The following is a 26,170-nucleotide window of genomic DNA, read 5'->3' as shown; positions in this document are numbered from 1 at the left end:
TTTGAAAACGCTGAAATTCTGTCTCCATGGAGACTTTCCTCCGTCGTGTCATGACTCCCGGTCGATATCCTCCCTGATTTGGTACTTTTATTTTGAAATTCACCCTAACGACAATCTAACTCGGTGGTCTGTCCACTAACGTTTGGTTGTCTCTGCGCATGTGTGCGTGGTTTCCGTACAACTACACCCACTAGTGGCCAGTAATGCGATCTACATCGTTTTCAGCATCTCCGCCGTTTCCACGTGAACGGAAATCGTTTTCAAAAAGACCAAAAAAAAAAAATTTTCACGTTCCCTCCTCCTGGTTTCTACTAATCCCATGTTTGATTCAAGGCCGGAGACGACCCAGCGGACGGTGCGGAGACAAGAAGTGTGGCGGGGGGGAAGGGAGGGACGGAGGAGGCCAGGACGTGTCCGCAGAAGAGCCGCCGAGGAGCCGTCGGGGATTTCGTTCGGGGAACGCCGTCGTCTGGAATACCGCCGCGGCGTCGCTGCCGGGGCGACCACGGGTTCAGGAAGGACTGAGGACTTCTGGCTTGACTTGCAGCGGCCATGCACCGCTTAAGGACTACAGTGTCGAGGCTCCGGCCTCTGGCGGCGGCGCAGCCCCGCCCCCCCGCCGCCGCAAATGGCGGCGGCGGCCCGAGGACGTTTCAGCCCGCGAGGCTCCTGAACACGCCGGTGGCCTCGGAGCCGTTCCTCAACGGAACCAGCTCCAACTACGTGGAGGAGATGTACTACGCGTGGCTGGAGAATCCCAGGAATGTGCACAAGGTAAAAGTGTGTTTGGACTTGGACTTCAGCTTCAGGGCGACACTCAATCATTTTCAAACGTTCCGGCGCTTGTAATTTTCTTGGAACTGGAAGAACATCGCCGGAAAAAAAAGCAAAACAAAACAAAAAGTTCCAGCTGAGGCCCTGTTGGAATGACACACATTTGCAAAGGCAACAGAAATGAGCAATGCAAAACTCGTTGATCTACGTCTTGTTTACGCAACGACGGCACGCAGACTTGCTGAAAACGCAACTTTTCGAAAAACCGCTCGGACTCTGTGCGTGCGGCGGAAACGCATCATTAAGCGCCACCGCCCAAACAAATAGTTCTTCCGAACCGAGTTAGCATTGCTAGCATGTTGGCTCGTTGGTGCTAACTAGTGAGTGGTGGCACACAGATAAACCGCTAGCCGAGTCAATGCGCTCACGCCGCTGTTTCTGGGTACTTACCGAATGTAAATATTAGCAAGCGACCGTCGGAGCAGAGTTGGCGCTGTGCTAGCAAGCGGCTAATGGCAACATGACGAATCATCCCTGAAGATTTCATGCAATTCAGGCTGCTACTTTTTACAAAAAGTTGGTCAAATACATACGTTCGCCTGGTAGCGAAGGTAGCAACATCACCCACTAGTGGCCCAACATGCCAACTACATCATTTTCAGCGTTCCGGCAGTTTCCGTGTCAACGGGCGTTGCTTTAAAAAAGTTGCCGTGTGAATGTGAAAGTCCTCTAAAACAGAAAGGAAAAAAACCAGATGATTTTACTGCTCCAGACCCGTAAAGTCGGAGTTCCGAGTTGATTTCAGTTCGGTAACATGTTTTTACAGCTCCAAACACCAAAAGTCGGAATTCCGAGTTGATTTCAGTTCAGTAACAGATGTTTTTACTGCTCCAGACCCGTAAAGTTGGAGTTCCGAGTTGATTTCAGTTCGGTAACATGTTTTTACAGCTCCAAACATCTGAAGTCGGAATTCCGAGTTGTTTTTTCAGTTCGGGAACAGATGATTTTTCAGCTCCAAACCTGTAAAGTCGGAATTCCAAGTTGTTTTCGTTTAGGAAAGCAGTTTGTGAAGCACGAAAGAATTCCAAGGTGTTTAAAATAGTTTTTGTTCGAGAACAAACACTTTTACAGCTTCAACCCGTCAAAGTCGGAATTCCGAGTTTTCATTGTTTTCAGCCAAGGAACACATTTCATAGTCGGCATTGCGAGATTTTAAATTTAGACTTTAAACGTTGTCGTCAACTGGAACGCGACAACATTTATTTTACTTATTTTTTTAAGGGAATTTAGGATTTTTCCAAATTCCCGACACAGAGATTCTCTATAAAAGCAGAGTTTTTATTTATTTTCGATGAGAGATGGAACCAAAACGTTCCTACGTTATTTAGTCTTTCTAAAGAAGACCAGTGTTTCTGTCCACGGCCTGCAAAGCTTATCTGGAACTTTAAACTTTGCTTTCGGTCGAAGAAGAACAACCTCGGATCGACTGTCAATAAACGAGAAAAGCCCCCAGAGAAGAGGAGAGTCGGGAAAACATGCTGAACTCGTTTCTACACTTTTAACGCTTAAAGATACAAACGTCACATGTGAAGTTTTTGAAAAGCTGACGAGAATCTGCACCTTTGAAACCGTTTTAAGATAAATGGAGCTTTAAATCTTCTGTCATACATTAAGAGCAGTCTGCTGCTGCTCTTTAGTCAACGTCCAGATTATAGAGCATCTTCCTCCTCTAACATCAGATTATAGAGCATCTTCCCCCTCTAACATCCAGATTATAGAGCGTTTTTGTCTAACATCCAGATTATAGAGCATCTTCCCCCTCTAACATCAGATTATAGAGCATCTTCCTCCTCTAACATCAGATTATAGAGCATCTTCCTCCTCTAACATCAGATTACAGTGCATCTTCCTCCTCTAACATCAGATTATAGAGCATCTTCCTCCTCTAACATCCAGATTATAGAGCATCTTCCTCCTCTAACATCCAGATTATAGAGCATCTTCCTCCTCTAACATCCAGATTATAGAGCGTTTTTGTCTAACGTCCAGATTATAGAGCATCTTCCTCCCTGTCCTGCAGTGAGTAACCCCGCTCTCCTTCCACTCCTCAGTCGTGGGACGTATTTTTCCGTAACGCTAACGCCGGCGCTCCGCCGGGCGCCGCCTACCAGAGCCCGCTCTCCCTTGGCGGCACGCCGCCGTCGCTCCCCGGCGTCCAGACGGCGGCGGGCGCTCAGGTCGACACGCGGAAGCTGGTGGAGGACCACCTGGCCGTGCACACGCTCATCCGAGCCTACCAGGTGAGCTCTATCAACAGGAAGGGGGGAGTCGCCGGCGGGCGCGAAAACTGCTGACTCATGCCGTCGCGGTTGCAGGTTCGAGGACACCACATCGCCAAGCTGGACCCGCTGGAGATCAGCTGCGTCGACTTCGACGACACGCCGTGTGCCGTCGGCTTCCAGAACGTCGGTGAGGATCCACTTCACTGGTTTCAGCTTTGTGCCGCAACGTTGATCCTCGAGGGCGAAATCCAGACGAAATGTACATTTAGCTGTTAGCCGTTAGCATTCAGGCGGGACCGTGTGACGCCAAGTTCAGGAGTTTTTTCAGGGTTTTTTTTTTTTTTTTACAGTGTACCTTACGGATGAGGATTAGGGCCACTGTGAACCCTGAGTTCTGACTTTTTTGTCAGAATTCTGACTTTTAAACTCAGATTTCTGAGAAAAAGCTAGAATTCTGAGTTTAAAGTCAGAATTTTGAGAAAAAAAGTCAGAATTCTGAGTTTAAAGTCAGAATTTTGAGTTTAAAGTCAGAATTTTGAGAAAAAAATCCAGAATTCTGAGTTTAAAGTCAGAATTTTGAGTTTAAAGTCAGAATTCAGAGTTTAAAGTCAGAATTCTGAGTATAAAGTCAGAATTCTGAGAAAAAAAGCCAGAATTCTGAGTTTAAAGTCAGAATTCAGAGTTTAAAGTCAGAATTCTGAGTATAAAGTCAGAATTCTGAGAAAAAAAGCCAGAATTCTGAGTTTAAAGTCAGAATTTTGAGTTTAAAGTCAGAATTCTGAGAAAAAAATCCAGAATTCTGAGTTTAAAGTCAGAATTTTGAGAAAAAAATCCAGAATTCTGAGTTTAAAGTCAGAATTTTGAGTTTAAAGTCAGAATTCTGAGTTTCAAGTCAGAATTCTGAGAACAAAAGTCAGAACTCAGGGTTTTTTTCCACGGTGGCCCTCATCCTCGCCCGGAGTACCTCGTGAACACATCACGAGCTCGCAGAAGATTCTCCTCTGGTCAAGTCGCTTTAATCTTATTTGACCTTTCGCCCCGCGGCTCTTATCGGGCCGCTCAGCACTCCGAGTCATTGTGTTCCAGAGATAAGACGCCGAGCGCGAAAGTGTCCAGAGGCTGTCTTGCGTTTCGCTGAGCGCCGCTTCTCTCGCCATTGTTGATCAATCAGCTGATTTTGTTTTTGCCTTCTCGGCACAAAACTGAGGGTGTGGGGGGGGGGGGTGTCTGAGTGAAGCGGCGCAAGACGCCACTCCAATGTCCACCCGCCTCAACTCCACCCACCCCCTCCCCCCTCCCTCCCCCCCCACGGCGTGGAGTTTGAGTCCCGCCCGGCCGGCGCAGAGTGTGTTCCAGCTCATTGTGCCGCATGAAAAGGTGGTGGGCCTCCGATTGTTGAGGCCCGCGCTCCGGCGTTTTCACTCTTCACGTCTGTATTGTTCTGCTTTGTGCCGGAGGTCGCCGGGGTCACGCCGCCATCGCCACGCCGCCACAGAGAGAACTGCTACTCCGTGCACTAGTAATGACAAGAACAAATTATAATAATAATAATGCATTTTATTTGTCGTGTATTTTTACATTAGTGAACCTCAAAGTGCTAAAAAACACTCCGAGCTGAAGCAACAATATAAAACAATATGATCATGTAAAAATCAATACAAGCAAATATAAAACCCTTTCAAAATAGGAGTGCTGAGTACAAAACAGCAGTGAGTTACAAAATAAAATGACATTTCTACTACGATTTGTTGGCTAAAAAAAAAAGAAGAAAGAAATGCATCGCTGTACACATGTGAAATATTTAGGTTTTTTTTCCTAATTGAGCATCAGATCCATTTTTCTGAAAATGTTGGGAAAATAACAAGAAACTTTAAATTGTTGCCGTTCTACTAAAATTACAGCCACACAAAAGACTAAAACATCTAAAAATAATAATAATAATTCTCACATATATAATATATTATATATTATGCCAGGCAGTGGAAACTGAACGAGGAAAATAGTCGCAAATTAATTTAATGGCTTCAATTGATAACATCTGATTCTTCCAGCTTAAGTTAATTAATTAGATTTAGTTGGAAGAACTTGATTCATTTAGATGTGACCAATGAAAAAACCCCGACACGTTCATGGTTGTGTGGTTTTCTTTAAAAAAAAAAAAATGGTAGTTTTATTTTGACAGTCACTGTAATAACGATACAACTCGGGTGTTCTAAATTGTTTTTTACGTGTTTCTTTTAAACCCAATAATACCCCCAAAAAATTTTCTTTTCTTTGACTTGCCTTTTACATTTTTTTTTAGATTCTTTAAATGTGAAGTGCTCTTTTAATAAAATGTATTATTATTATTATTATGTTTGTAGTGTATTGTTCTCCTTGTCTGTGGATTAATTCCATAAATAAACAGCACCAACTTGTAGCTAAACATAATAAATTACACAGTTCTCACAGTTTCCATGTAAACGGACATCGTTTTCAAAATATTGCAGACTGATCGTGAAACTTTTTTTTTTCAGATTGACAGGGTGGCAGAAAGAAGTAAACACGTTTCATTTATGCCTCCTATCAACACAAAGCCATTGAGAGTTGTAGTAAAGTCGTTATCAAAGCTAAACCAAACTGTTTTACAGTCATTAACATTTCCTCTTGTGGTTGTGTAAAATGTGGGCGTCGGAGAAAAAGGGCGTTGGGAGTTTTATTGCAGCGGGGGAAGTCGGTGTTTCAGCTGGAAGGCACGTCAAAGATCAAAAGATCAAAGTCTAAAGATTCTCTCATGTAAGGCGGAGCTGAATAGGAACTGTCCTGTTGGCACGTGGAGGGGCGGAGGTGGTGGTGGTGGTGGTGGGGGGGGGGGGAGATCCACACACCTCCGCCTCTCAGCCACTTATCTCTATCCGGAGCAACCAGGACGTCCCCCTGCAGATAAACGTAGGCTCCGCCCACTTTCCCTTCCAAGTTCAACAACCACTAAAACAATACTTCATGTTCATTCACATACAATTCAACACTGTAAAGAGTATATATGTGTGTGTGTGTGTGTGTGTGTGTATATATATGTATTATATTTATATTATATAGTATATATATTTATATTATATAGTAAATATATATATCTACTAACCTATTCTTAAAATACCAACCTATTCTTATAATATATAACACAAAAAAAAATGTTTTACATTTATTGTGAATAATCTGGATACTTTTAATGAAATCCTAAAAATGTAAGTAAATATTAAAAAATATTGATTATATTATATAGTAAATATGTATATTTACTAACCTATTTTTACAATATATAAGACTAAAAAAAATTGTTTTACATTTACTGTGAAGAATCTTGATACTTTTAATAAAATCATAAAAATAAGTCAATATTAAAAATATTGAAGATATATTATATAGTAAATATATATATATTTACTAACCTATTTTTAGAATACTAACCTATTCTTATAATATATAAGACTAAAAACATTTTTATATTTATTGTGAAGAATCTGGATACTTTTAATGAAATCATAAAAATGTAAGTAAATATTAAAACATATTGAACAGATTTTCATAATGAGGTCATTAAAAGTAAGAATTTAAAATAGAAAAATTTTGGGGGAAAATAATTATTTAAATAGGTTAGTAAATAATATAATCTCTATATATAGAATAATATATGATAATAATGAAATCGAATCAAGTGAAATAATAATATTAAAAGTGCAAATACAGGAGTGAACTGTATGTTTTATCTGGTAAAATAATGAATAAACAGATCATATTAAAAACAAATAATTAGCGTTATATAAAAGTATAAATAGTCAAATGATTTAACGAGTGGAAGTTTGACAGAAATATATTAGTGAACGTAAAGAAAATATTACAGTAAAATATATAGACAGTGGTGTGATGAAGGTCGTATCAAGTGAACTATTGAAAAAAATTATAGAATAATGGATAAACTCAAGAGGAAAAACTAAACATAGATAGATAGATATAGAAACATTATAATACTTTAATATATATAATATATACTGGACATGAAAGAATATCTGTAAAAACCATTAATGATGTTTGACTATTTTTAAGATCCCGTGATGCGATTTAGTTTTTTCAACAACGGCAAAGACGATGATGATGATTACAATCTCAATAAAAATAATAAATGAATTTAAAATGTATTGTGGTGGTAAAAAAGTAAGAATGAAGAGAAAAGCCTTTGGTCTCTTCACAATCTACAGTCGGAAAAATGTAAATTTATCTTGCCGGCGGTAGAAACTGTGATGTTCGGTTCAAAGTGTCTCGACGTGTCGATGCCCTGCAGATAAGCAGCGAGGAGAAACGTGTCGAGCCGCTTCAGCTGAAGCTCCGCCACACTTTCTTCCTGGAACCGGTGGAACTCGAGCCGCAAAGCGACGGGAAAACCACCGCAGGTTCTGGATGAGGTGGAGGGAGGAGGGAGGAGGGTGGAGGGAGGAGGGAGGGGGGTGGAGGGAAGGGGGTGGAGAGAGGAGGGAGGGGGGTGGAGGGTGGAGGGAGGGGGGTGGAGGGAGGGGGGAGGGAGGGGGGAGGGAGGAGGGTGGAGAGAGGAGGGTGGAGGGAGGGGTAGAGGATAGAGGGTGGAGGGTGGAGGGAGGAGAGAGGAGGGTGGAGGGAGGGGGTGGAGGCTGGAGAGAGGAGGGAGGGTGGAGAGAGGAGGGTGGAGGATGGAGGGAGGGGGTGGAGAGAGAAGGGTGGAGGGTGGGGGTGGAGGGAGAAGGGTGGAGGGTGGAGAGAGAGGAGAGTGGAGGGAGGAGGGAGTAGGGTGGAGGGTGGAGAGAGGAGGGTGATGGGTGGAGGGAGCGGGTGGAGGGAGGAGGGGGGAGGGAGGGGGTGGGGGATGGAGGGTGAAGGGTGGAGAGAGGAGGTGGAGGGTGGAGGGGCGTCTCCATCCTGTTACTCCGGTTAGTTCAGATCCTCGACGTCGCTCGAAGAGAATGTGACTGTTTACATTTGAAAAAGACAGAGAGAGAGAGAAAAAACGTTGATGCTTTTCTTTTTCTTTTCTTTTTCTTTTTTTTTATCCCCCCCATTTCAGAAAAGTTCTGCTACGTTTCAATGTTCGGTTTACATGAAAATGACAGAAGTTCCGAGGAACGGTGTAGTTAGCATGCCTGGCCACTAGTGGGTGCTGTTGTTTGTTTTGGTAATTGAACTGGACACACACACACACACACACACACACACACACACACACACACACACACACACACACACACACACGCAGGGAGGACACTGACATTCCAGTGGACACACGACCACTTTTTTTTATTATTATTATTAATTTGGTGGGCGTGGCTTATATTCAGGTGAGCTCAATAGTCCAGAAATTACGGTAATAAAGTGAATCATTAAAGTTATCCGAGTCGAGATAATGACAACTCAAGAAAAACGTCTTTAGAAAACATTTTAATTGTTAATTCTTTAATCCTTTTGAGCTTTTCAATTAAACTCATCGTGACGGGAATTCCCCGTTGCTTTTTCGGCGAGTCGGTTCTTTTTCTTGACTCGCAAAAAAGAATCGGCTCGTTCGGAAAAAAGAGGCGGAGCTTCTGCGGCAGATCAGGTCCATTCGTAATTTCTCAGATTAAACATTTTCACGTTTTTTACATTTTTTTGTTGTTCTTTTTTTTTTTCCACCTCGCATTCCGCTCCAGGTTTTTACGGGCTGGAGGAAAGCGACCTGGACCGAGTTTTCCGACTCCCCAAGACCACGTTCATCGGCGGCGACGACACGGAGCTGCCTCTCCGGGAGATCATACGGCGCCTCGAGGTAAAGACGCTAAGCCGCGGCGGCGGGAACTTCCTGTTTTTGAGTAAAAAAGATGGCGGGATGAACGTACGGTTCCCCGTAGGCGGCGTACTGCCAGCACATCGGCGTGGAGTTCATGTTCATCAACGACGTGGAGCAGTGCCAGTGGATCCGGCGGAAGTTCGAGACGCCGGGAGTCATGCGCTTCGGCCACGAGGAGAAGAGGACGCTGCTCGCCAGGATGATCCGCTCCACCCGGTCCGCGACGCTCCGCCGTGTGGCCGCCGCGCGGCTTAGCTTAGCGGAGAGAGTGCTAACCTTTCCCCCCTCCCCCTCCCCCGCCGTCGCCGCAGGTTCGAGGAGTTCCTCCAGAGGAAGTGGTCGTCGGAGAAGCGGTTCGGCCTGGAGGGGTGCGAGTCGCTCATCCCGGCGCTCAAGACCATCATCGACAAGTCCAGCCAGAGCGGCGTGGAGAGCGTCGTCATGGGGATGTCTCACAGGTCCAGTGTGCTCCCCGCCAGCAGCCAATCAGGCGCCTCGCTGGTGGTTCGCTTTGAACCACTTCAGTCCTACGGTGGCCCGGGAGGGACACCAGCACAACACAATAGCAACAACAACAACACAATAGCAACAACAACACAATAGCATCAACACAATAGCAACAACACCATAGCAACAACACAATAGCATTAACACAATAGCAACAGCAACACAATAGCAACAACAACACAATAGCAACAACACAATATCATCAACACAATAGCAACAACAATAGCAACAATAACACAACACAAGCTTTTTGCAGTTGCGTTGTGACTTTTGTTGTTGTGGCTTTTGTTGTCATGTTATGGCTTTTGTTGTGTTGTGAATTTTGTTATGTTGTAACATTTTTTGTCGTGTTATGACTTTTTGTTGTTAAGTTCTGACTTTTATTGTTGTGACTTTTGTTGTTGGGTTTATGGCTTTTTGTTTTAGTGTAATTGCTATTTTTGGTTGTGTTGTGACTTTTTGTTGTTGTGTTATCACTTTTGCAGTTGCGTTGTGACTTTTGTTGTTGTGTTATGGCTTTTTGTTGTAGTGTTGTGATTTTTGTTGTGCTGTGACTTTTGCTGTCACGTTATGACTTGTTGTGTTAGGGCTTTTTGTTGTTATGTGGTGACTTTTGTTGTGGTGACTTTTGTTGTCACGTTGTGACTTTTGTTTTCATGTTATGGCTTTTTGTTATTGTGTTATTGCTTTTTTGGGTTGTGTTGTGACTTTTTGGGGTTGTGTTGTCACTTTTGCAGTTGTGTTGTGACTTTTGTTGTGTTATGGCTTTTTGTTGTTATGTTGTGACCTTGGTTGTCGTGTTATGGCTTTTATTTGTTGTTATTGTGATTTTTGTCGCGTTGTGACATTTGTTGTCGTGTTATGGCTTTTTGTTATTGTGTTATTGCTTTTTTTGGTTGTGTTGTGACTTTTTGGGGTTGTGTTGTGACTTTTGTTGTGTTATGGCTTTTTGTTGTTATGTTGTGACCTTGGTTGTCATGTTCCGGCTTTTTTTTTTTTGTTGTGTTGTGACATTTGTTGTCGTGTTATGGCTTCTTGTTGTCATTTCGTTGCGGCTCCCCGCTGAGACACCCGGCGAGAAACGACCTTGCTCGTTCGGTCAGTGGAGAAGAAGGCGGAGCTTATCCGAGACTGACTGATGTCACACTCTGTTCAGCTCCGCCTCCTCGTCGTGTGACTCAGTGGGACAGACTGGCTGATGTCTCGCGTCGTCTGCGTGTCTCTGCAGAGGACGACTCAACGTTCTGGCCAACGTCATCCGGAAGGAACTCGACCAGATCTTCTGTCAGTTCGACTCCAAACTGGAGGCAGCAGACGAGGTCTGGAGCTTAAATCACACAAGTCAATGTGGAACTCCTGTATAAAATCTCCCAGCTGCAATATAGTGTCTGACCACCAGGGGCTCTCTTTACTTCACATTGTGTGGCCAATCAGTGAATCTGGATTCTTATGTTGAAACGTGGCGACATGAAAGATAATTTCTACAATTTAATCATAGTGGGAACGAGACGACGATATTGTTTGGTTCCAGTTACAAATGATTTATCCCTTTAAAGATGTAAATAATCAAATCCCCTGCGATGTGGAAGTTGTAAAGTTCAATGCAAACAGGTGTAATATTTGACGAATTTTAACTCCCGTTTGTTCAAATTTCAGGTTTGTTTCATCATTAAATGTAAACTTCCTAGTGATATAGTGATACTTAAAACAAAAGACAGAGATTTTGAGTTTTGCTTATTTAAAGAGTCCGCTTGAGATCAAATTACACTATGTGACACCCGAGTTATACACATATATATATATATCTATATATATATATGATATATAGGGCTCCGGAGACGTGAAGTACCACCTGGGGATGTACCACAAGAGGATGAACCGGGTGACGGACCGCTACATCACCCTATCTCTGATGGCCAACCCGTCTCACCTGGAGGCCGTGGACCCGGTGGTGCAGGGGAAGGCCAAGGCCGAGCAGTTCTACCTGGGAGACACGGAGGGCAAGAGGGTACGCCGGGGGAGGGGGGGTGGGGGTGTGTATGTGATGTTTTTAAAGTGAAAACACCCAAGTGTCCATAGAAACTGGAGAAAAACAAACTTTTCGAGTCCGTCTCCATGGAAACGGTGGAGGGGGAGGGGTAACGCAACTTTTTGCAAACTTTTTCAAAGTTATTCCAACTCCATTTTTGCAAACGGGGGGGGGGGGGGTGCAACTTTTCTGAAAGAGTCCATCTCCAGGGAAATTTGGGGGGCACTTTTATGAAAACAGCCGATCTCCATGGAAACTGTGGGCAATGCAACTTTTTGCAAACGTTTACGAACTCACTCCAAATCCGTCTCAATGGAAACGGGGGGGAAATACATTGAAGAAAAAAAATGGTTCCGACTCCCATCTCCGTGGAAATGGGACCGGCAACTTTTCGAAAACACTGCGACTCCATGTCTGTGGTAATGGGGAGGAGGGGTGCAACTTTTATTAAAAAAATAAATAATTCTCTTACAGCCTGCGTGGAAACGGGGTAAATTTTCTGAAACGCAGAACAGCTGAAATAGTTCTGCACATGCTCAGTAGATGAACAATCACAACAATGTTTGCCTCCATCGTGTCACGGCTCCCGGTCCCAGTCCTGGAACTTGGTGCTTTTATTTTGACAGTCACCGTAGTAACAATCCGCCTGTGTCGTCTGTCCACGAGATTGTCTGCGTTCTCCCGTTGTTGACGTGTATAGCGGATCCTTCTCTGCACACGTGTTCGTTCCGTCACAACAAACAACAGCGTCTGCCGTTTCCGTGGAAACCGCCGTCTTTAACCGAGGCCTTAAAAAAGCTGCTCGTCTCTCAGGTGATGTCCATCCTGATCCACGGCGACGCGGCGTTCGCCGGCCAGGGCATCGTGTACGAGACGTTCCACCTGTCCGACCTGCCGTCCTACAGCACCCACGGAACCGTCCACGTGGTGGTCAACAACCAGGTGCACTTTATATAATACACTTTAAAAAAAAAAAAAGTTAAATAATGTTTTAGGGGTTAAGTCTGAGTCCTCTCCGTGTCGGTTCTTCGCAGATCGGCTTCACCACCGACCCCCGGATGGCCCGTTCCTCGCCGTACCCTACCGACGTGGCCCGGGTGGTCAACGCCCCCATCTTCCACGTCAACGCCGACGACCCGGAGGCCGTGATGTACGTGTGCAACGTGGCGGCCGAGTGGAGGAACACCTTCCACAAGGACGTGGTCGTGGATCTGGTAGGGAAACGGTTCACATGTTCTCAATCCTTTAGGGCACATTAGTGGAGAGCACAGACTGTAGGAGCGAGAGCGAAAGAGAGCGGGCAGACTGTAGGAGAGAGAGAGAGAAATCACAGACTGTAAGAGAGCAAGACAGAGCACAGATTATAACGGAGAGACAGCACAGACTATGAGAGAGAGAGCGAGAGCACAGACTACGAGAGAGAGAGCACAAACTATAGGAGAGAGAGCAAGAGAACACAGACTAAAAGAGAGAGAGAGAGCACAGACTAAAGGAGAAAGAGAGCGAGAGCACACACTATGAGAGAGAGCACAAAACTATAGGAGAGAGAGCAAGAGAGAACACAGACTAAAAGAGAGAGAGAGAGAGCATAGACTAAAGGAGAGAGAGCACAGACTAAAGGAGAGAGAGAGCACAGACTAAAGGAGAGAGGGCACAGACTAAAGGAGAGACAGAGAGCACAAACTAAAGGAGAGAGAGAGAGAGAGAACACAGACTATAGGAGAGAGAGTGGGTGAGAGCACAGACTAAAGGAGAGAGAGAGCACAGACAAACGGAGAGAGCGAGAGAGAGCACAGACAAATGGAGAGAGCAAGAGAGAGCACAGACTAAAAGAGCAAGAGAGAGAACATAGACTAAATGAGGGAGCAAGAGAGAGAGAGCACAGACTAAAGGAGAGAGAGAGAGCGAGAGCACAGACTACAGGAGAGAGAGAGCACAGAGTGACTGACCAGAGCACTTTGAAACTACTAAAAGGTGAAATCCAAGTTTTGTCGCTCCTCCAGGTTTGCTACAGGCGAAACGGCCACAACGAGATGGACGAGCCGATGTTCACTCAGCCGCTGATGTACAAGCAGATCAAGAAGCAGAAAGACGTCCTGCACAAGTTCGTGGAGAAGCTGGTCGGAGAAGGAGTCGTCAACATGCAGCAATACGAGGCGAGGCACCCCTCCCCCCCCCCCCCCCCCCCCCACCCCCCCACCCCCCCCCCCACCCCCCTCCCTCTGAAAATCAGAGAACTGACTCCCGTCTCTCCGTCCTTTACCCAGGAGGAGGTGGCGAACTACGACAGGATCTGCGAGGAAGCCTTCGCTCGCTCTAAAGACGAGAAGATCCTGCACATCAAGCACTGGCTGGACTCGCCGTGGCCCGGTAGGACCGCCGCCCGGTAGGACCGCCGCCCGGTAGGACCGCCGCCCGTCCTCACCGAGACGTCCGCTGTCGACCAGGATGAGCGCCTGCGTTTAGTTTTGGAACATTCAAACGCTGACCTGAGTGTTCCAGGAGCACAAGGACGTGTTTCTTTAAATCTGTTTTTCTTTCTTCACTCATAGAACAATAGAAAGGTCAAGATGTCTTTTCTTCACTTGAGAGAGAGACAAGGAGAGAGAGAGAGAGGAGAGAGACAGAGAGAGCGAGAGAGAGAGAAAGAGACATCAGGAGCACAGACTATGAGAGAGTACACACTAAAGAAGAGAGAGAGCACAGACTATACAGTAAGAGAGAGAGAGAAGGTACAGACTGCACGGTAAGAGAGAGACCATAAGAGAGCACAGACAAAATGATCGAGAAAGATAGAGCACAGACTAAAAGATAGAGTGAGAGATGACAGACTCAAAGATAGAGTGAGAGCACATACTAAAGGAGGGAGAGAGAGAAAGCACAGACTAAAAAAGAGAGAGCACAGACTAAAGGAGCACAAGAGAGAGAGAAAGCACAGATGAAAGAAGGGAGCGAAAACAGACTATTAAGAGAGAGAAAGCACAGACTAAAAAAGAGAGAGAACAGACTAAAAAGAGAGAGAGCACAGACTAAAGGAGCGAGAGAGAGAAAGCACAGACTAAAAAAGGGAGAGAACAGACTAAAAAAGAGAGAGCACAGACTAAAGGAGTGAGAGAGAGAACGCACAGACTAAAGAAGGGAGAGAGAACAGACTATTAAATGAGAGAGAGCACAGACTAAAGGAGTGGGAGAGAGAACAGACTATTAAATGAGAGAGAGCACAGACTAAAGGAGTGGGAGAGAGAACAGACTATTAAATGAGAGAGAGCACAGACTAAAGGAGTGGGAGAGAGAACAGACTATTAAATGAGAGAGAGCACAGACTAAAGAAGGGAGCGAGGACAGACTATTAAATGAGAGAGAGCACAGACTAAAGGAGAGAAAAAGAGAGAGCAACCATATTGAAAATGGTTAAACAGCTCCACTGGCTAAAATGACTAAATGCTATTATATATATAATATAAATATCTATCTATATCTATATATATATATCTATATCTATATCTATATCTATATATATATATATATATATATATATAAATATATATATATATATATCTCCAGGTTTCTTCACCCTGGAGGGTCAGCCCCGGACGATGACCTCTCCCTCCACCGGCCTCTCTGAACGCGACCTCGTCCACATCGGCAGCGTGGCGTCGTCGGTCCCGGTGGAGGACTTCACCATCCACGGAGGTACGGCGCCATTCCGCCTCCTCCGTCCCCCACGTGAGACGGCCGTGTCCGAGCCTCTCTCACATCTGTGTGTGTGTGTGTGTGTGTGTGTGTGTGTGTGGTGTGTGTGTGTGTGTGTGTGTGTGTGTGTGTGTGTGTGTGTGTGTGTGTGTGTGTGTGTGTGTGTGTCCGTCCCCAGGCCTGAGCCGCATCCTGCGGGGCCGAGCCGCCATGGTGGCCCAGCGGCAGTGCGACTGGGCCCTGGGCGAGTACATGGCCTTCGGCTCGCTGCTGCGGGACGGGATCCACGTCCGTCTCAGCGGCCAGGACGTGGAGAGAGGGACGTTCAGGTGAGGGGGGGGTCGGGGGTCGGGGGACGGGGGTCGGGGGACGACTCGTCCTTTTTTAATCTGAGAAAATAAACCCTGTGCAACTTTATTATTTCTAATTGAGAGTTTCAAATATTTTTTCATATATCTCGCGTACGTCCATATATATAGTTAGTGTAGTATCATGTGGCTTCTCTTTATGGTGAATTAGTGCTTATCGATACATTTTTACGAAATAATTTTGATAAAAACTTCGGTTTGGACGCTGCTTATAAATATCCTGAAGTCAAAATTTACACACAAAATAAAAAATGTGTAAAATTAAATCACTCAGTTATTATATAAGTTTTGTATATCTATGTAATAGTTGCATTCTTTTAAAAAAAAATTTATTTAACTTTTCAATTAAAAAAAACAACAAACTTTAGTGTGTTGTTTCTTGCATCCTTGATTATTTTTTATTTATTTTTCTACTTATGTACCTATATGTTGTTGTTCTTCATGGACCTGCAATAAATAATAACAACAATAACAACTCCCTCGTTCTTCATATATCTGAGCTGTGGTGTAGAAATGTAGGGAAATAATTATACAAACAAACATTGATCCTTTTTATTTTGACTTCCAAAGAAGAATAAATCTAGAAAAATCCTCCGTTTACCGAATCAAAGACATAAAAATACACATTATTGTCGACCTTGATGCACGTTTTTGTATCAAATATACTCAATAATCCCTCCAAGTGTGTCAAAATGTATTTTGAAATTGACTTCAGGATATTTAAATGGAGCTTTTCATCAAAAAGAAATTCATAAAAAATGTATTTACCTGCACTTGTTTACCTTAAAGAGACATGGAAACAGATAAACAAAGCCATCTGATACTATACTAGATATATAATAGTATATAGTGCAGGTGTGTGATTGTGTGTGTGCCGCGTCCCGCCAGCCACCGGCACCACGTCCTCCACGACCAGAACGTGGACAAGAGGACCTGCATCCCCATGAACCACGTGTCTCCAGACCAGGCGCCCTACACCGTCTGCAACAGCTCGCTGTCCGAGTACGGCGTCCTGGGTGAGCCTGGGCAAAACACAACACAGGGTGTAGGGGGGGGGAGAGGGGGGGGAGGGGTGAGGGGGGGGGGGGGTGGGTCGGTCTCAAAACAATCAGGGTTTCTGAAATATATTTTAAGCAGCACAATTCAAAGACACCCATATATATGTGTGTGTGTGTGTGTGTGTGTATGTATATGTATATGTGTATACTTCCTATATGTATACTACTATGTGCATACTGCCATATATATATTATTACATCATCATGAAATATTTTGTCCACAGTGCATTAGAAGGAATTGTGCATGAGAATTCAAGGTCTATTTTCCCATATATATATATATATATATATATATATATATATATATATATATATATACTACTAAATAGTACATTGTGATGTGATAAATTGTTACACCAAATATGTATATGGAAGAAACATATAAATGTTTATGTATATGTGTGTGTGTCTGTGTGTGTGTGTGTCTATATATATATATATATATATATATATATATATATACACACACACACACACACACAGATCCACAGTGCATTAGAATGTATTGTGCATTCGAATTCAAGGTCTATTTTTCCATATATATATATATATATAATTCACACACACAGTACAGTCCAGTTTCATATATATATATACCAGTAAAATATGATCATCATAACCTTTGAATTAGAAGTTTTGCTTCATGGTGTCCACGGTGGGATCAAACTGTCGTTTTACGAGATCAAACAAACATCAAGTCAGTTGTAATGAAACATTCTGGTATTAAAACGTCTCCACTCTGGAACCTGTTTCAAAACAAAAGCAACTATAACGACGCGTTTACCTGAACCGGGGCGCTGTGTGACGTGTCTGACGCCCCCTGGTGGTGGTGTGCCCCCCCCCCCCCCCCTCCCCCGTCTGGTGTTGCAGGCTTCGAGCTGGGCTTCGCCATGGCGAGCCCCAACGCCCTGGTGCTGTGGGAGGCTCAGTTCGGAGACTTCCACAACACGGCCCAGTGCATCATCGACCAGTTCATCAGCTCGGGCCAGGCCAAGTGGGTGAGGCAGAACGGCATCGTGCTGCTGCTGCCGCACGGCATGGAGGGAATGGTAGGAGCCCCCGACACCACCCGACACCACCCGTCATCCCAGGGCCGGCCATTAGGTGGCAGTAGTGAGTCACAGTGGGTCCCGGGTTCTAAAGCTGACAGGCGCCACTGTTGATGAGGATATGTACAAAGTGTGTGGCGCTGTTTGTTTTGTTTTTTTAATTAGAATTAGACATGGCACAACAGGGAGACCAGGAACTGAACAGCAGGTGGCAACAGTGAGAACTAGCGACGTAGCGTTAGCATCAAGGTGGAGGTAAATTTGTGCCCAACATCAGTCGGTAGATTTATCGATAGAATGAAAATATGATTGTTTTATTGTAATAACATGATTGTTTAATTTTTAAATTCAATTCAATAATTTTTAATTTAATTTAAATTTGAATGTATTTTAATGTAATTTAATTTTCAATTATTTTAATTTTAATTTAATATTCAATTTTATTTTATTTAAATTTTAATTAAAAAAATTTTTTTATTTGATTTTAATTTTAATTTAAAAAAAATTTATGTTAATTTTATTTTATTTTATTCTATTTTTATTTTTAGAATATGTTTTATAAGTTTTGGCTATATTACTCTTATATGACTTTTAAAATGTACGTGGTATTGTTACATACTACCTATACTACATATTCTCTGTTTTAACTTATTCCCACTCATGTATTCTTGCATTTTATTTTAACTCAGGTATTTTTTTTTTTTATTATTTTATCTCAGGTACTTTTTGTTTGTTTTATTGTCCTGCAGTGCATCTCTGATGTAAATTTTCAGAATGATAATAACATCCCTCCATCCCTCCATCCTTTCTCTCTCTCTCTCTCTCTCTCTCTCTTCCTCTCTCGCCAGGGTCCCGAACACTCGTCAGCTCGACCGGAGAGGTTCCTGCAGATGTGCAACGACGATCCTGATGTTTTCCCCGTGAGTTTCCCCGTCTTCACACACAAACTCACCATAACTCCTCCACCCTCGTCGCTCACGTCTCTCTCTCTCTCTCTCTCTCTCTCCCTCCCTCCACCTCCAGGACCTGACGGAGGACTTTGCGGTGCGTCAGCTCTACGACTGCAACTGGATCGTGGTGAACTGCTCCACTCCCGCCAACTACTTCCACGTCCTCCGCCGGCAGATGCTGCAGCCCTTCAGGAAGCCCGTGAGTCGCAAGCGGACAAAACAAAACAAAAAAACATCCCAACAGAATAATAAACAAAAACAAACAACAAGCTGGAAAACAAAACAAAAAAAATACAAAATAAGAACTGTTGAGATAAATTAGTGAGAGGAGATGCTCTATAATCTGGATTAGTGGGAGGAAGATGCTCTATAATCTGGATTAGTGGGAGGAAGATGCTCTATAATGTGTATTAGTGGGAGGAAGATGCTCTATAATCTGATGTTAGAGGAGGAAGATGCTCTATAATCTGATGTTAGAGGAGGAAGATGCTCTATAATCTGCTGTTAGAGGAGGAAGATGCTCTATAATCTGGTGTCAGAGGACGAAGATGCTCTATAATCTGGTGTTAGAGGAGGAAGATGCTCTATAATCTGATGTTAGAGGAGGAAGATGCTCTATAATCTGATGTTCGAGGAGGAAGATGCTCTATAATCTGGTGTCAGAGGACGAAGATGCTCTATAATCTGGATTAGTGGGAGGAAGATGCTCTATAATCTGATGTTAGAGGAGGAATATGCTCTATAATCTGGTGTCAGAGGACGAAGATGCTCTATAATCTGGTGTTAGAGGAGGAAGATGCTCTATAATCTGATGTTAGAGGAGGAAGATGCTCTATAATCTGATGTTAGAGGAGGAAGATGCTCTATAATCTGATGTTCGAGGAGGAAGATGCTCTATAATCTGGTGTCAGAGGACGAAGATGCTCTATAATCTGGATTAGTGGGAGGAAGATGCTCTATAATTTGGATGTTACAGCCTCCTAAAACAAAGAGATTTGTGAACTAATGATAACAACAAACAAAACAGTTGTGATAAACTACCAACATGCTAATAGCTATTTTTGAGCAGAATGTGTACTGCTCAAATAAATTAAATTAAATTAAAAAAATGTAAAAAAAAGAAGCTAACTGCGTTTGTAGCATGCTAATGCTAGCTATCATTATTGTAGGTGAAGGCTAATGCTAACAGTTGCACATCTTTCATAGCCGGTCCAGGATTAATGACGCTCCTCCTCCGGCAAACCGGAGTTTAGCACAATAGGCTACGCTAACTGCCGTGTGCTACTTTGTATCCAATCGTATTTAGCGCTAACGAGCGACTCCGGTGGAGCCCCGCGCTCATGATTTTCTGGCTCAGCATTGTTTTCACTCCCCAGCTGATCGTTTTCACTCCGAAGTCTCTGCTGCGCCACCCGGAGGCCAAGTCCAGCTTCGACGACATGCTGCCCGGTGAGCTGCGGCGGGAGGAAGTGAAGAATGCAACATTTTTCCCCGTTTGTGTTTGAGACGTCGCCGTTTTCGTCCCGCAGGGACAAATTTCAAGCGCGTCATTCCAGACGACGGCCCGGCGGCGGCTCAGCCGCGCGGCGTGAAGAGGGTCATCTTCTGCACGGGAAAGATTTACTACGAACTGATCCGGGAACGCAAGAACCGTGGTATGGACGACACCGTGGCCGTCGTCCGCATCGAACAGGTAGCGACACCTGCTAGCCACTTTATCTGCACGTCGTGAGTTTTTTTTTTTTTTTGTGTTTTCCAAAAATTGTTTTCTCCACGGAGTCGGAGCATTTTCAAAAAGTTCCATCTTGGTTCTCCTTTTCAAAAAGTTGTGTTTTTTCCAAATTTTCATGGAGATGGAGTCGAAGCATTTTCCAAAAGATGTGTAGAGGCTTGAGTCAGGGTGTTTTCAGAAATTTCCACACTGGGTGCCCTTTTCAAAAAGTTTTCCAGATATGGAATTAAAGTGTTTCTAAAAAGCTGTGTTTTCTCCCACATTTCCACAAAGACTGAATCAGACCATTGCGTTTCTAAAGAGTCTGGAGCGGTTTTAATAAAAGTTCTACTTTGGGCACCCTTTTCACAAGGTTTTTTTCCCTTTTCCAGAGATGGGAGTTGAAGCATTTTCAAAAAGTTGCGTATTCCACTGTTTCCACGAAGTCTGAGTATTTTCAAAAAGTTCCACCTTGGTTGTTCTTTTCAAAAAGCTGCTTCCCCCCCCCCCCCCCAGTTTCCACAGAGATGTGGGCAGGCATTTTCAAAAAGTTGTCTTTTCCCCTGTTTCAATGGAGTTGGGGTGTTTTCAAAAAGTTTCACCATGGGTGCCCATTTCAGATACGGAATTAAAGCATTCCTAAAAAGTGATTTCCCTCACTTTCCATAGAGTTGGAGGGTTTTCAAAAAGTTATGTACCCCCTCCAAAGGGAAGCGTTTTCAAAAAGTTGTGTGGGGGGGGGGGGGGTTACGTAATAATAATAATTTCTTTGCCTGTCCATGCCTCGAAGCGTCTTTTTAAAACGTTTCCACTCTGGAACTGGAACAAAAAAACGAAACTTCCTGACCCATAAACCAACAAGCGAAATGTGTTAGCCTGGAAGTTAGCATTAGCGCCACACGATCAGATCACCTTGTGTTATCTATTGGTTTCCATGGTGACCAGTGCAGCATTGGCGACGGTGTTTGCTCTACCGAGCGTAGCTCTAGTTTCTTAAGCGTTTCAGCCGCAGAGACGATTCAAGTTGAAGATGAGCATCAGCAAAAGTGCTAACGCTAACGCTAACGTCCCGCCGTTTGATCGGCAGCTCTCTCCGTTCCCCGTCGACCTGGTGAAAGCCGAGTCGGACCGGTACCAGAACGCCGACCTGGTGTGGTGCCAGGAGGAGCACAAGAACCAGGGGTACTACGACTACGTGAAGCCTCGCATCAGAACCACCACCCGGCGCACCAGACCCGTCTGGTGAGTCCCCCTAAAAACCGTCAAAATAAAACCCCCAAGTTGGATTGTTATTATAGTGACTATCAAAATAAAACCTAGTTGGATTGTTATTATGGTGACTGTCAAAATAAAACCACCAAGTTGACTTTTTATTTTGGTGACTATCAAAGTAAAACCACCAAGTTGGCTTGTTATTATGCTGACTGTCAAAATAAAACCACCAAGTTGGCTTGTTATTTTGGTGACTGTCAAAATAAAACCACCAAGTTGGATTGTTATTATAGTGACTATCAAAATAAAACCACCAAGTTGGATTGTTATTATGGTGACTGTCAAATTAAAACCACCAAGTTGAATTGTTATTATGGTGACTGTCAATAAAACCACCAAGTTGAATTGTTATGGTGACTGTCAAATTAAAACCACCAAGTTGAATTGTTGTTATGGTGACTGTCAAAATAAAGCCACCAAGTTGGATTCTTATTATGTTGAATGTCACAGTAAGACCATTTTTGAAAAGTTCCACCTTGGGCATCATTTTCAAAAACGTGTGTGTGTGTGTGTGTGTGTGTGTGCAGGTACGCGGGTCGTGACCCGGCAGCGGCTCCAGCGACGGGGAACAAACACGCCCACCAGGGGGAGCTGCAGCGGCTGCTGGACTCGGCCTTCGACTTGTCGTCCTTCGACTTCTCTTGACTCGTTTCGCCGCCGTCGAGCCGCCGGCCTCCATTTTTTATTCTGCATTGATGTGTTTTTTTTTCTTTCGGTTTATTCCCACATCAGAGGAGTAACGAGACCAAAAACGCACAACAACCCACTGACTTTTTAAAAGCTACACGATCGACCTGCAGTGAATGTACCAGCTTTTAATCTGGAAAAAAAATAACTTTTACTTTGCATGCGACCTTTATTTTGCTTTTATCTGCAACAACGCAGTCAGTCACAATCAAGAAAAGTTTTTTTTTCTTTACTTTCTTTTTTTTTCAGTTAATAATCTGCAGATGATGTTCATATTTAAAAGACTTGTTTTGAAAAATGATCTGATTTGCTTCCATTCTTTCATTAGAGAGAGAGAGAGAGAGAGAGAGAGAGATTTATACAGCTCTTTTATTTCTTTTAAAGAGTGAATTAAGAGCCCCCAAGTGGTGAAACATTATATTACTTTTAAACAAGTAACTAGAGAGCCCCCTAGTGGTGAAACATTACTTTTAAACAACTAGTAAATATAGAGCCCCCTAGTGGTGAAACATTATATTACTTTTAAACAACTAGTAAATAGAGAGCCCCCAAGTGGTGAAACATTACTTTTAAACAACTAGTAAATAGAGAGCCCCCTGGTGGTGAAACAGTATAGTACTTTTAAACAACTAGTAAATAGAGAGCCCCCTAGTGGTGAAACAGTATAGTACTTTTAAACAACTAATAAATAGAGAGCCCCCTACTGGTGAAACATTATCGTTCAAGAGACACACATTAACAAACCGTTAAACAAATATAAACAGACGATTCATTAATCCCTTTTAGAAAATGAACGTTTGTTGATGATTTACTTGAAATAACAGTCAGTCTGAGTTTATGGAAAACAAAAAGTATATGAGGTACATTTTCGAACAACGTAAAAACCGCAGGGAGGATTTTTGAGCACAAATTTTTATTTACCCGAAGTTTAATGTAAATATAGAAGCTTGGATAATGTATGAATTCGACCAACATAGTTTTTTTTACACAAAAACGCTTGTAGTTTCTTTCATAATCAGGATATCGCAGTGAAGCTCAGGGAAGGCGCCGCAACACCTTATTTATTGTATTAGTCACTTTTTATTCACGTGCATTTATTTAATCACATGGTAAACGTGTGTCATGTATTTTTTTTATTATATTGACAAATCAAATCCTGTCCCTCTTCCTCCTCCTCGTCCTCTGTCAAATTTTTTTTCTGAACGCTTAAAAGTTATGAAACTTCGGAATTAGAAAGTCAAAATAATCAAAAGTACGTCGTTTGAGTTGAAGTTGCTTTCATGTGTTGAATTTCGAGTGAGTTTTTAATACTTCCGGTGACAATCTGAATGTTGACGGAAGTGAAAAATTCAAAATGGCGGCCGACGATGAGTTTCCCCCCCCCGGCGGTGGAATACGACGAATTCCCAAGGAATTACGCGACGCTATCCACCCAGAATGCGTGTTTTTCCAGGTAAGACGCGGCACTGACCACAAATCGGGAAGAAAATAGCGGCCGCGATCGGCGTCAAAGCGTTTTCCAACGCCATCATTTCGTTCACGCGAGAGTTCACTTGATCGCGCTCTCGGGGGGGGGGGGGGGGGGGGGGGAGCGAGAAATGGCGGCGCCCTGCGGCGGCGTGGTCCGCTGGCGAATTTATCAAAACGTGTCCAGGTTTGTTGATTTGTTTGTTTATACATGTTTAACTCTGTTAATTTTTTATTAATGACGGAAAAAATCTAACAGCTTCAAAAAGTTTATTTTTCACTTCTTTCTTTGAGGTTTCAGGGCTCGACTTACTATTAATTTTTTTTTTTTAATTGGTTAACTTAAAAAGAAACGATAACCTTGAGGTAAAAACAACTAAATTAACATAAATCAGATTTTTTTTAAAGGTTTGGTCCAATTTTAGATTTATATATTATATTATATTATAGATTTAGATTAAAACATTTTTAGATTTGACTATAAATCAGTTTTAAACTTGACTTGAGACTGATACATTATAATCAGAACTGGAGAATGGAGCCATAACACCGTGACCACAACAAAGAAATTTAAAGGTTATTATAGTAATATTTTACCAGTCTGGTGACTCAAGATGAGACTCGGCTGCATGTGATCCCTAAAGTACATTAAATCTTTTTTAATAATTATTCTGTATACATGTATATAGGTTCATTTATGTGCTTTTAAATAACTTATAGTATATCAACGGGTCCTCGTGACCCGTCCCTCCAAAGAGAGGACACCTGTCTTCACAGGTTTTACTGTATTAATATATATACATTATATATTTTTTTTAAAGAACACAAACAGCTCTTTAAGATACGATAGAGTTTTATCAGTTAAAAGAAGGACTTTTAAATTTTTTTTGATTCAACGGGAAGTCGAGTCTGGAAGTAAAAAGTTGTGTTCCTGGCTTTGTTCACACCAGATTCGTCCACAAGGAGGCGCCACCCCCCACAAATAAAACAAAAAATGGACATTTGGATCGGCGTCAACGCAGGAAACTTAATATCTTAAACCCACCTCTTTTAAATTTGAATTTAAAACAACATTCATTTACATGGAAATAAGTTTTACATGTTGAAAATGATGTAGTTAACATGCCAGGCCACTAGTGGGTGCTGTTGGGTTTTCTTCGCAATGAAACCACACACACACACACACAGGCGTTTCAAGATGATCACGGAACAAAACAAAAAGAAAAGACAAAGTTACTTTATTGATAATACTGTTAAGTCTTTAATCATTTGCAAACGTTCAGCCAGTTACAACGTGAAGATTTAGAGGCGGTGGATGGAAGCAGATTACTGCAGATTACAGCTTGTGGAGCACAAAACAAAACAAAAACACATTAATTCAGAGATTTTGCATCAATTCTACTGTTAGACTTCAGTGTGCGTGAGTGAAAACGCCAGTTTATTATCTTAAATTGGATTATTATCTGATTTTAACAATAAAAGCTTTCAATAAATGAGTGGTTCCCAACTGGAAAAGCAGATTAAGACACTTTCTAGAATCTACATCTGGGAACCACTAAACTACATCATCCACATTTTAATATTCACTAAGTTATTTTAACGTTAATTTAATGGTTTCTCATTCTTTTTTGGACGACACGAGTCAATTCAATCATTTTTAAAACAGACGCAAAACGATTCGATTCCTTGTTTCTATCGTCCTTGTTTACTATCGACATGTTTTACTTCAATAAATCTCAACAGCAGCTTTTTTTTTTTTTTTTTTTTTAATGTCGTTTATGATTGTGGCGACATTTTTAAAACAAAATCACCACAAACTCAAAACGACAATCTGGTCGTTTTCCGTCCCTTCAGTCTGTGAGACTCCGCCCACTTCTCAACTGACCCCGCCCACTCTCCCCCAAACTGACAAACTTGACCCCGCCCACTTCAAAACTGAGCCGACAGGCACTGGACTCCCCCCACTTCTCAACTAGACTCCGCCCACTTCACAGCTGACCTCACCTCACCCTGTCCACCCACCAGATGACTCCGCCCATTCTAAGATGACCCCGCCCACTTCACGTGATCACTGATGCCTAACTCCTCCCACTCGCCCAGTTGGCTCCACCCACTTTACAGGAGACACTAAGACAGACTCCACCCACTTCTCAACTAACCCTGCCCACCTCCCCTCAAACTAACACTCAACTAGACTCCGCCCACTTATCAGTTGACCCCGCCCCTTCACAGCTGAGTCCACTCACTTCTCTACTGACTCCGCCCACTTCACAGCTGACCTCACCCCGTCCGCTCACCAGATGACTCCGCCCATTCCATCCTGACCCCGCCCACTTCACGTGATCACTAATGCCTAACTCCTCCCACTCCCCCCCAAGTTGACTCCGCCCACTTTACAGGGGACACTAAACCAGACTCCGCCCACTTCACGGCTTATCTCACAGACCCCGCACCCCACCCACTCATCATATGACCACGCCCCCTTTCCCACCCGAC

General features: G+C 43.2%; 1 protein-coding gene across 2 annotated transcripts; it reads left to right on the top strand.

Annotated features, from left to right (window-relative positions):
* Positions 1 to 552: 552 nt before the first annotated feature.
* ogdhb (oxoglutarate dehydrogenase b) lies at positions 553 to 22,186 on the top strand (the record flags this gene model as incomplete). Of its 2 annotated transcripts, none has more annotated exons than XM_080510679.1 (22): positions 553 to 774; positions 2,886 to 3,074; positions 3,150 to 3,243; positions 8,747 to 8,862; positions 8,945 to 9,099; positions 9,195 to 9,341; positions 10,619 to 10,709; positions 11,219 to 11,398; positions 12,233 to 12,361; positions 12,454 to 12,633; positions 13,423 to 13,575; positions 13,687 to 13,789; positions 14,984 to 15,112; positions 15,291 to 15,441; positions 16,369 to 16,496; positions 17,409 to 17,587; positions 18,436 to 18,507; positions 18,611 to 18,736; positions 19,914 to 19,986; positions 20,067 to 20,230; positions 21,336 to 21,490; positions 22,048 to 22,186. In XM_080510679.1, the coding sequence occupies 22 exons, from the start codon at positions 553 to 555 to the stop codon at positions 22,163 to 22,165; spliced, it is 3,054 nt and encodes a 1,017-aa protein (XP_080366805.1). In that variant the 3' UTR covers positions 22,166 to 22,186. The 2 variants fall into 2 exon arrangements, with proteins under 2 accessions (XP_080366805.1, XP_080366804.1); XM_080510678.1 differs by having other exon boundaries at positions 3,150 to 3,315.
* Between the last annotated feature and the right edge of the window lie 3,984 nt (positions 22,187 to 26,170).

The sequence above is a fragment of the Blennius ocellaris genome, assembly GCF_963422515.1.
Source record: "Blennius ocellaris genome assembly, chromosome: 15".
Taxonomy (NCBI): Eukaryota; Metazoa; Chordata; class Actinopteri; order Blenniiformes; family Blenniidae; genus Blennius; species Blennius ocellaris.
Note: the sequence above shows the minus strand (reverse complement) of the source record. Positions and strands in the feature narration are given on the sequence as shown.